Source organism: Micropterus dolomieu, linkage group LG21, assembly GCF_021292245.1.
Source record: "Micropterus dolomieu isolate WLL.071019.BEF.003 ecotype Adirondacks linkage group LG21, ASM2129224v1, whole genome shotgun sequence".
Taxonomy (NCBI): domain Eukaryota; kingdom Metazoa; phylum Chordata; class Actinopteri; order Centrarchiformes; family Centrarchidae; genus Micropterus; species Micropterus dolomieu.
This window is the reverse complement of record NC_060170.1, coordinates 15,126,165-15,137,678: the sequence shown is the minus strand read 5'-3', so window position 1 is coordinate 15,137,678 and position 11,514 is coordinate 15,126,165. Positions and strand designations below refer to the sequence as shown.

The window sequence follows — 11,514 nt, the reverse complement described above, 5'->3', positions numbered from 1 at the left end:
GAGTCCAACACACAGCATTCTGCACATAGCTCCCAGTTTCTACTCAGCAGGTGGGGTTGTAGATCTCATTTTTTTTGCATCTACTTACAATGTCTGTACTTTTAAAGGCTACCTTCACTCAAAAATGCTTTTTGCTTATTGTTATCTAACTTCACTGTGCAGAATTATGTACGCGCAGAGTTTGAACACTAGAAAGCTGTTTTCAGATTTATCTTTAAAGGGGGACACTTTCTCTGTGCTCAACTTTAATATTGCCTTTGGAGTTCTCTGTAAACTAAGTTTCTGTTTACATTCAGTGTTTATCACAAACACATGTCCAATGTGCTTTCATCCTTGCGAAGCTGTTTAATATTTTGAAAGCTGCATTCTTTACATCCATATTTACTTATGATTTTATTTTTTGCATGTCTTGGCGCATTTCTGCCACCTGTCATTCAGTGGAATAAAGTGAAACTGAGACAAATAAAATGCAGATCGGTTAAAAAAAACTCCAGTGTATCATTTCTTTATTTATAGAATCTCAGGTTAAGTTGTGTATCTACCAGCAGGATTTTGTGACATCACAAATTTCGTTGTCTTATCAACTGTTACATGCTCCTCTCACCACTTTTCAATCTCTCTTCCGCAGGCTGAGCGAACCGCGGCTGTCCGAGGCGGAGCGGCAGGCGTGCGAGGCCCAGTGGGCCGACAGGAGCCTGTTTGTGACTGAGCTGCTTCTGTCCACGCTGCTGCCCGACGACGACGCCTCGGCTTCCTCCTCCGAGGACGAGGACGACTGTCATGGCTCGTTGCGGAATTTCGCTGACTTCGAGGCCATGGGCTGTGTTGAGGTCATGACCTTGGACGTGGCACTGGAGAACCTCAACCTCAAGGAGATGACCCCGGCTCCCAAGACGACAAAAACGACGACTAAACCGGCACCAACGAAGAAAGAGCCTCCCGCGCCGCCCCTTTGATGACATGGCCACTCCCTCCCCTCGAACCACCATTGTAACTGGCTGACGACGGGGTCAGTCCAACTGCCAATGGATGACAAAAAAGACTGCAGTTCTTTTTGGCTTTGTTTTATTTTTATTTTTTTTTTCTCAGTGATTGTCATTTCAGCTCTGTCGCTCCCCACTCAACCCCATGTTTATTACTTTGTGTACATTGAATAAAAGTAGTGAGACGAGAGAATGTGAAAGCAAGCAAGTGTGGTGGGTGCGTGAAAGAAAGAGAAAAATAACTATATAAATATATTATAGAAAAATATATATGAAAGTTGATAATCAATTCCACATAACCCGTGTTTCCTCTAGCAGATGAGCAAAGCGTAGTTAGCCGTTTAAGAGACAAACACGTCACACACTCACCCAGGGAGAGGAGGCAGACGGAAACCTCTCGGATAAAAACGCTGCTGTGTATTTATAGTTATTAATTAAAGAAGTGCTTGGATGGTTTACCACAACTTAAGCATGAGCTTAAATCACCATGTGCCCATTTTTAACTGCACAGTCACTATATGGGGAGGTGTTTCTCTGAGTAACTGTAAATTAAGGGTGCTGAGTGCCACATCTCTGGCATCTTCTGCACCTCACAGACACACAGACACAGACACAGACACACACACACACACACACACACACACACACACACACACACACACACACACACACACACACACACACACACAGATATTGCCGCGTTTGGTTACGTTCATGTCCAGTCTCAACCCCTCCCCCTTATGTGACATCACCTGTTTTGGGTCATGTGACCTTGCTTTATATCGACTGTGGGCACTTTGGTTTTAAATTGCATATCCAGTGTCCATTTGTGTACACTACAGATGCTCTACATAAAAGGCGTTACACAACCCGGAGGCAGACAGAGATGAAACAGTCTCTTCAGCGTGACCATTTTCAGGCCTTTTCTAATATGGAAGAAACACATACGGTTGTTTGTCTTTGTTTTTTTTCCCTCTCTCTCTATTTTACAGAAGACCAGAAGCTACTTTCTCAAGTTTCCCGTGATCTAAAATTAATCTTCTCTCCCATTACTCATGAATGCAAAGATTACTTATCATGTGACTTGAAGGAGAGAATCCTGTATCGCTCTTTCAATTACTTTCTCTCAGTCAAAAAAAGATCTTTGTTATGCCTCCACTGCTACCTGAAGAAATGCAATGTATGTTTTTGGCTCAGCGAACAAGCCAAATCACAGGGTAAACCTTTCAGTTTGGAGGACAATAAAAATGTTTTGGATGGAAACAAACTAACCCAATCCTGCTCTCTGGTTTGTGTTTTTACTCCTGGAAAAAAAAAAATACTACCTCTGCATGTTTTTCAGGTTTAAACACATTTAATAATTTTTTTGGTTACAATTAATATTATGCTAAAAAGACAGTACAATTTAACATCGGGGCACTTTGCAGTAAAGATACAGCAGAGGTTTACATATCTGTTTCTTGTTATTATACAGTAGCCACTTTCATCATAAGTTTACAGAGGTGTTTGTTATTTAGCCTACCCTCATTGATAATTGGGTGGACAAACGACAAACACCAGAGGCAAGTTCAGCGGCGACTAAACGTAGCAAAATGTTTTTTTTAATCAACAGAAACGGTGGTGCCTTGAACACCCTGTTGTGTACGCAAGCGCACTGCATTTTCCTGCACCGTTGTGTTTACAAACTTGTCGCAGCTGATTGGGTAACACCTGTGACACGCCCACCAAACGGGACAAAACATACCTCGAAGCATGGTTGCAGAACGTTGCGAGGAAACGTCGTTCAATCCGAAAACGTTGCAAACCGGTGAAAAACGTTTTGACACTGAACTCGCCGCCCATGTATGTATAAACCATGATGATGACCTTTGACCTTCGAGTGTGCTGGTAGCCGATGTGTTGACCGCTGCTTGAACTGAAATATCGACAGCACTACTCTGTAATCTGCTTGTTGTTGAATTTACAGAACTGTACAATAACAGACATTTTATATATATATATATATATTCGGCCAGCTAACAGGTTTGTTTTCAAAACACAGTCTCTGCGAAGCGCATGAGCGATGTCCTGCTAACCACCATCGCAACATTAGCGTCGAAGCTAAAGCGGCGCTATGTAGTGACTGTGCAGCGCCACCTGGAGCTCCGGAGTGGTAAACGCCGGGGAACACGCAGCTCAAGAAGACCCTTACTGTCGTCCAAACAGTGAGTCGTCCATTTTTATGTAGTTGTTTTATTTAAAACAAGCCATGTAGGGCCTACGAATCTCTAACATCAAAGGACAACTTCCATAATATGCCTGGAATTACAAAACTTATGTTGGTTTTAGAGCAAGTCCAGGGTTCAAGGTAGCTTACTTTATTCTACAACACAAAGTTGCACAATGAAATTAAAGTTTCAAATTAAACATGGGGGTTATTGATGACTTTTTGGAACACATTTTGGTGATCCTGCCAGGGCTTGAGTAGTGTTTTTAAGAAGCATTAAGTCCAAATATAAAAACAGTAATCCCATAAATCAGGGGGAGAGTATCAAGACATATTTGTTGGAGGATAATGAAAAGCATAACGAGACTAATTGTTGTTAAATTGACTTAAAAGAACAGGCCATGGTCAAAATACTCAGCACTGACTTAAAAAGATATTCCATACTTAATAAAGGTGAAACTATTTGATTGGCTGGATCCCAAACACTACTTCCATGTAGTTGGAGAACTAATGGCAGTCCAAATAAATGCAAAGAGGGGGTGCAACCATGAAACTACAAAACATAAAATTTCTTCTTGCTATTGTTTTTCTCAAAGGAGAGGACAGAGTCTGATTTACACAGCAGATGTGTATACTCTGCAGCAGAAAAAAAAAAGTTGCAATTTAATTGCAGCTGGTCTTTTAAAACGTGCCGAAATCTCACAGATTTGATTTTCAGTCTTTACAGAGTATGCCAAAAAAGACATCCGACATCTGGATGGATAGCTTTTAACTCAAGAACCCGCTGTCAGCAACACACAGGCTTGCTAAAGGAAGTGGTTCAGATAAAAATCTGATTTAAGTGGTTGTGAATGTCACTCAAAAAGACAAGGGATATAATTACATTTGCAACACACTACAATTTACACCAAATGTTTAAAATAAAACTATTCAATTCATTACTTGGATTGACAATATAAGTTTTTTTCCTGTTTAAAATATTCATTAATTTAAGTGAGGCTGAGTCACTATAAACCTCAAGCGTGGGGTTAAGTGACTTGATCCCTGATGAGACTTTTAATAGTGTCCGGGAGCCAGACTTTATCATAGCTTTCTGTTGTCAATTAAAACGAACACAAGAGCCACAAATAAAGATGAACAAATACCTTTCACAAACCATGAACAAATGTCCCTGTTCTCCGAGTCACTGCAAACCCCCCTGACTGCAGGGAGTTTATCGGTTCCATTTCTTGTTGATTACTGATTTAACCAACATGAAATGGAAACCATTATCCCATTTAAATGGTGTCACTTGCTGTGTGCCAGCCTCAAACCAGCATTTTTCAGCATTACTGTAGAGATGTCTTAAATTAAGCCTAGCACAGACGGCCAAAGTGCTGGGAACTTAAAAGTGCAATAAGTGCCAAGTCACTGAATTATTATCGGAGCTCGAAACCTTGAATAACAGCAGCCTGAAAAGACATGGCAGATTAATTCAGTCTTTAAAGAGGCCGGTTGCTGTAGGAAACCACATGCATGCAAAGTGGAGGGGAAATGAGCAGAGACACAACCACAACATTAAATGTTTTAGGGGGCAACCATATAGTGCAGATATACAGTTACAAAACAAACAACAAAGTTACTAATAATCATGTTGATGAAAACGCTCTAACAAAGTCCAGTTTTTGTATTAAACTCCAACTATTACTAATCAATGTCATTAAATTTAAATTTCAGTTGTCATGATTTTTTAATGTTATAAATACTTGTGATATGAAAAGTTTTCAGGGGCTCCAACATCTAAATAGCTTCACTGCCTTAACATTTGCCTTGTAGCCTGTAAAATATGGGAATGATCCCCAAGAAGTTCGAAAAGCCCGTCTTACATGTAAAACAATAAAAAAGTAGTAGTTTTTGTCAAATTGTACAGCATACACATAAATTAACTTCATCCATATATCTGAAATGGGTACATACAATATATATCGTATGAGTCAAAAGCCTAAATTTTATCACCTTGCTGCACCTGTACAGTGTAAATGTTTAAGGATGTAATAATAAAGAATTTCGCCCCCACTAAAGTCAGTAAGAATCATGCCTTCAACTCACACACACAACTTTCCAAAAATAAGGCACACAACTCTGTGGAAGTTAGGTATTCTTTGTAATTTTTATTCCCACAATTTAGTTTAAATGCAGACATTTTTTCACTAAAATCTTAAAACATTACAGTACAATATATGCAAATCAGAAGAGCTTTAAGATTTTGTAGAAGCAGGCTACAGTTTCTTTGATTTTTTTATTCGTTACTTTATTATTATTTTTTTGAAACTCTTGAAGGACCGGACAGTTAAATAGCAGTTAACAGTAAAAAGACAACACAGAGCTGTAAAGCCTGCAGGCCAGCCAAGGAGCACATTCTATTACAAAACAGACCAGAAAACTAGAGACAGCACGCCACATCCAGATGAAGGTCTGAACTGATGCCCCCTCCACCTCTATGAGGCGATGCTAGTTCCGTACAAACAGGAGAGGGCGCTATTACACCAGGGCAGATGGAGCTACATGACCACACAGTGACAGTAATGTAGTTGCACCCTCACAAGAAACCGTTTATATTGCACATTCAGGGAGAGAGAAATGGCACATCGTTCCTCTAGATTTTCTCGACCAAAAAAAAAAAGGTTACAGAACATTTATAATGCAATAGAAGCACAGTGACTCCCTCAATGGCAATTACACCATTTATTGATTTATACCAATCAGTTGAAATGGACCGGTCTAAAATGCTGTTCCTCTCTACGGGGGAGGGAAAGTGTCAAGACTTCATCTAGTGGCTGCGTTCCCACCTAACCGATGAGTTTAAAAGATTGTCACAAATTTTACAGACAATCATTGGCTCTCAGGATACAATCTGAACTAAAAATGTATCTAAAAAGTTTAGCTGATAATTGATAATGTAATTAAACTCAATGTCTGACTCTTGACAATCAGCTCCTTACTGTAAATGATTGTGTCCTTAAACACAATTCTTCTGCCAAAGTTAGTTTTGCCCCCCGCCCCCCATGAGATATTTCTGTAATATTTACCATGTAGCATTAGTTGTTGAGTTGAGCCATCGCGCACCAGAGCACGATTTTCACTTCCCCTCCCTATCTTGAGCAGTGCATCTCTTTTGGCCTATCAGAGCTGAGAATGAATGGAACAAAACAAAAAAAGTGACCGTGTGCGTTACAAAGGAAGGCCTTGCAGAGCATGGTGCTACAGCACAAACCAGATATCTGAAGTGTGCTGGCTGACCTCAGACCATTTACAAATAAACCTCATAATCTAATGTTAGGGAAGTGGATTCAGTTTAATTTCATTGTTTACTAATTGCACACAAGAGCAACAAATGTCCATCAGCTGCGGCCAGACAATAGTCTTTCATCAGTCCTCTAAAAACTTAAATATTATGGGTTACTATTGAGTTCTAGACAGTAATATATGAATACATTTTATTATTTAAAATATGAATATATAAATATTTTGTTGGCATTTAACAGCAGCCAAGACTCATGGTAGCACTAGTTGCTACATGCTAACAAAATAATTGTTTTATCTTGGATAAATGACAAGGTGCTCAAATGGTAGTGTCTTCCTAATCCTACCCAATTTATTTTAGAATGTGAACAAAATAGATATAAGCTTTTTTGAAGAATGAAAATCCCTCTATGGCACAATACATTGAGAACTGAAGGCTAGTGGAAAAGAAGCTAACCTGGAAGTTCAGTTAGCTTGTTGCTCTATACAAGATGACAAAATGTGCATCTTTGTGTGTCTGCTACTGTAAATTGAGTGTTGATGTTTGAGTGACGCTTTCCATCTAGTTAGTATGAGACTCTGCACAAGTTTAGTGATTTCTGTTCGAGAGGCGTGGACTGGGTTTACCTTCAAGCAATGAAAAGTCACCCATTAAAGCAAGACTATGTAACCTCTGAAAGTAACAAATTATTTTCCAAAGGAAAAGCTGAGTTCATAAGCAATAAAACAAACGCTTGCTCAGTTCAGAACACTTATTTTTGAACATATACTGTCAGAACTCTTGTGCCTCATGAGATTTCAGTTTAAAAATGTACTTCCTCCTGGTACCTGTACTGCACAAGAGTACAAACAGAATTTCAACACACCAGCTCTGTGCAGCCCCCCCTGAGTAACACACAGTCTGTGGAAGAGTAAAAAGGTATGAGCTTCAAGAGTGGTTACCTGCCAAAACAAGGAAACAAATGTCCTCATAGTCCAGTTATCAGACACCAAGTTTAAGATTTAAGTTTCTCAACTAGAGATTTTGCTTCTAGATTTCGCCTTCAGTAAGCGGTCGTCCTGGTTTTAGCAAGATGCTGTCCTGCTCTCACAGCTCATGATCAAAGCAGTAGGGAAACAAAATTACAAAGCGTTTTCATCTAAAATTCAAAAATAAAAATGGTAAATTTCAAAATCTGATCTATTGGCAACCCGACACATCAGTCTACATGTTACAAGAACACACTGGGCTTAGAGGAAGGGTGGCGCATGGCACCAGCGAAGTGAGAAACCCTGCGATAAGACCATATCTCAGTGTCACTGATCTTATAACAACTAGTCCCTGTTTTCCATATTCCCATCAGTGTGTCCTCCAAAGTGTCTGGAAGCTTGCCCAGGTTATAACTCAGATATGGTAGAAAAATATATAGTCTTGATGAAATTTCTCTAGTCATTCTCTTCATTACTGAATTGCACCCATACATGTACTGTTAACTCATTGTAGTAGCAGTGTAAAGTGACAGGGACATGATTAGCACTACCCCTACTACTACACCAAAAACAAACAAACAAAACAAATGAGTCATTGCGCACGCTGGCTCTCGCTCTCTTTCTCTAGACACTTCAGGTTATTATTTTTTTTACTTGCACTTAAAAAATCTTGGTTAATAGTGTCTTTCATTGGCATCATTAGGCAACAGTTTTTTTTCTTCAGATATTCTACAATATGGTTACAATGTAAACACCACAGTACTTAATAATTTTACTGTATCTTCACAAAAGTAAAACACAATGTTACAAGGCAAGTGGCTACTTAAGCATAGATTTGTTCATGAGAAATAAAAATGAAATAAGGAAACACCACAAGAACGAAAAGAACTTGCAACACCTGGCTTCGAGTTTGTTCAAAAAACAAAAAAAAAAAGCTTTAGACTTTGTTCATCTACAAGTCAGGTGACCCTGTTAAAAAGCTGGTGATGATCAGTACTATCCCCCCCCCTCCACCATCTCATTCAAACATAACGATCCTAAGACAAAAGTCTTGATATTTTCGTGAGATGAGTGGCCTCAAAACCCCCGCTGGGCTTCGATTCAGCCCTAAACTTGACCCTGCGATATCTACCTAACCTTTAGCACTTCGATTGAAACACAGGTGATCAATAGACTAAATACTTCTACACTTCAAACACCACCAGGCTTGAGGAGCTACACGTGTGGCTTGGGGTTGAATCCCCCTTCTTTCCACTTCTGCATAACTGACTGAGATATAATACAAGAGTTAGTGTTTGATATGACATAGAATTTGATGTGACAAGGCTTTTAATGTTTAGAGGCATCTTGAGAGCCATACCTCAGATTTGTCACATGAGTGATATGAGACAGGAGGGAGATCTGAAATGACCCATGGACAGTGTAGAGGTCAATCATTGGCAGGGAGCCTTCAATATGAGGAAATGACTCCAGTAACTGAGCTTTGTGTATGAAAACAAGAAGGCATACGGATGAAGATTATGTGAACATTTTATGGAACTGTAGTGTGGTTTTGTCTGTGTTCAGTTTCAGTGTTTTGGCTTCTGCTGCACCCAAACCTCATTCTACTAGAAATGCTCTCCCTCGAATATCACCATCTGAAACTCACCTAAGTATTTTCTCAAGGAGGAGACCTTGAACTTTCTACCAATACTGTATACTGATAAGATAAAACCAGAAGGAATTGAATATCTCCAGTTTTCTCTGTTGTGAACAGGTTAATTAATTTAAAATACTGTTTTCCAATTATTATACTCCTACCAACCTCTGAAAAACAGCAGCTTTCATGTGTGTTCATTAAGTGTGTTTGCACTCCACTATAAGCCTCTGGGATGAAAAATACTCTATAATATGACATCACGAGGAGGTGAAGAGCCCACCTCTCCCCACTTATGGCATTAAAAACAAGTCGTGAATCCCTTTCCCGCCCCCCCAAACTCTTTCAGGACAGTATTTACAGTACAAATTACAGTATAATACATCATTAAAAAATATGAGATCCATCTCTATAAACATACAGGAGCTCTGGACAAAAATCAACTCTTTAGCAAATCAGGTTTCTATGGTATCATGTGGAAAATAAAAAAGCAGAGCGACAGTCCCACTACCCCTCTCTAAGCTGTCCTTTCCATTTGGCCCTAGTTGTACATGTAGCATGTTAAGGGGGGGGGTGATGGATGGGTTGGCTTTCATCTTTAAAAAAAAAAACAAACAAACAAAAAAAAACCTTTAAAGCAAGCCGCAATACAACAAGTCACACTCAATCCAATATAACAATATGTACATTTTTTTCTGGCATTTTAGAACAATAATAATAAGCACTTGACCGACTACACTACCTGGGATAGCAGGCAGAATGATATAGTTTTACTACAGGCCTGTTTGTCAATTTATGCCTGCAGAATTAATCATTTGATTACTTTAAGTCATGGGCAGTCTTTTTTTTATTCATTTTTTTTTTTTTTTTAAATGAAATGACTGCTGCCGTTTCTCCAACAATCATAATTCATGTTAAAAATTACTGGAAAACTCCAGATTATTGTCATATGTACAGTAGATTGAATGGTACGGTGGACATGTTTGTTACACACTTTCTTTTGCACCCAAAATGAGAATAAATAAAAAAAACAATCAGAAACTTAAATGAGTCAAAAAGATCTGGACCAGGCAGCATATGAACCAACCCTCCTCACATCCACAGTACAACCAAGTCCATCTGTAAAACTCTGCCTCTTCCTCCCTCTCTTCCCCGTCACCCTTGCCCTTTGCTTCTCTTCAATTCCTCCTCCTTTATCTGCAACACCGACACTATGATTTTTACCCAAGTTTCCCTCTCTCTCTCTCTCTCTCTCGTCCTCCCCTGTTCTCCCTCCATGCCGAGCGCCCTCAGACGAAGGGCAGGATGCCGTAGACGAACAGGGCCATGATGGCGGCGCTGAACAGGCCAGCCACGGGCACTGTGACAAACCACGCCAGGAAGATGTTCCTGAAGAGGCGCCAGTCCACCGCTTTCTGGGAGCGGATCCAACCCACGGCCACGACTGAGCCCACCTGGAGGCCGCAGCCAGGAGGGAAGAAAGACCGCAATCAGCAGCAGCACAGAAATGAAATGTTACAAGTGGCAAAGTTAAAAACGCTGTGAAAAGCTGCAGGTTGTTCAGGCTTTCATATATATATAAAAAATGATAAAAGATAAAAGCAGTGGAGCAAAATGTATATTTCCCTCTAAAATGGAGTATAAATCTTTAAGGAGCAGAAACAGGGATGTTCAACTAAAGTTCAAGTATCTCAAAATTCTATTCAAGTAAAGTAAATGTAATTCTACATTCCACCACTGAAAGCAGTTGAGCAGACCCAAAAGGTGAGTGGACAAAACATTAGCCTGTAAACAGCCTTCAGCTCTTCAATACCAGCTCAGTCCAAAAATGTCTGTTAGTTAGAGCAAGCCTATTGTAAAAGTTACTAATACCAAAATTACATTTGTGGGTGTGGAAGTCTGAAATCAGCAGTTCAAAAATCAGGCTTTAAATAAATATATATATATATATATATATATATATATATATATATATATAAAAAGAGAAGCAAATTTTAAAAGCGTAGTTTTTTTTCCCTTAGCTAATGAAATTATTTCTGCCAAATTCAGACGTCCACCGGTGAACTTTTCTCTCGTCTTTAATAAAGTAATCACATCGGAACAGCACTGAATAGGAATTCATTTTGGAGAAGACACAAACACATTTCAGACACCTAAGTGTGTTGGAGTGGCATGTGCAGTGACTGGTTTGTGGTGCTGCAGGTGGGCCTCGCTTATTTACAGCCAGAGAAACACGAGACCCGTTCTGTCACACTCAACGACTAAATGTGGAAAGTCAGGTCAATAGAGACCAATCTTGTTTGTGGTAGATTGGCCTGTCTTACCCTAAATTACACTAGGGCTAGACTACGTAAAAATCAAAAATCTAAATAGTCTTCTCCGAAATTTACTTAGATTCTTTTTCATTCAGATAATTAGCATTATATTTAAAGCAGTCT

The 11,514-nt window shown here is 39.4% G+C and overlaps 2 protein-coding genes and 1 long non-coding RNA gene across 8 annotated transcripts in view; 2 read left to right on the top strand and 1 right to left on the bottom strand.

Annotated features, from left to right (window-relative positions):
• The window catches only part of LOC123959853 (E3 ubiquitin-protein ligase KCMF1-like), a 2,895-nt gene extending 636 nt beyond the window's left edge, over window positions 1-2,259 (top strand). The window contains exons 2-3 of the mRNA XM_046034166.1: window positions 4-50; window positions 629-2,259. Coding sequence (XP_045890122.1) covers window positions 4-50; window positions 629-956 — 375 coding nt within the window. The 3' untranslated portion in view covers window positions 957-2,259. The remainder of the gene's footprint in view (window positions 1-3; window positions 51-628) is intronic.
• Window positions 2,260-2,701: 442 nt separating this feature from the next.
• LOC123959644 lies at window positions 2,702-11,026 on the top strand. Its single transcript, XR_006822356.1, has 3 exons — window positions 2,702-2,825; window positions 3,025-3,187; window positions 10,370-11,026. It is a non-coding gene; the product is annotated as an uncharacterized LOC123959644 (long non-coding RNA).
• slc20a2 (solute carrier family 20 member 2) overlaps window positions 5,320-11,514 on the bottom strand; it is a 54,130-nt gene continuing 47,935 nt past the window's right edge. For 4 of the 6 annotated variants that reach the window (XM_046033810.1, XM_046033811.1, XM_046033812.1 and 1 more), the window contains exon 11: window positions 10,224-10,530. In XM_046033810.1, the coding sequence (XP_045889766.1) occupies window positions 10,366-10,530 (165 nt within the window). In that variant the 3' untranslated portion in view covers window positions 10,224-10,365. Of the gene's footprint in view, window positions 10,531-11,514 lie in introns of all 6 variants that reach the window. The other 2 variants (XM_046033808.1, XM_046033809.1) reach the window with 1 other exon arrangement.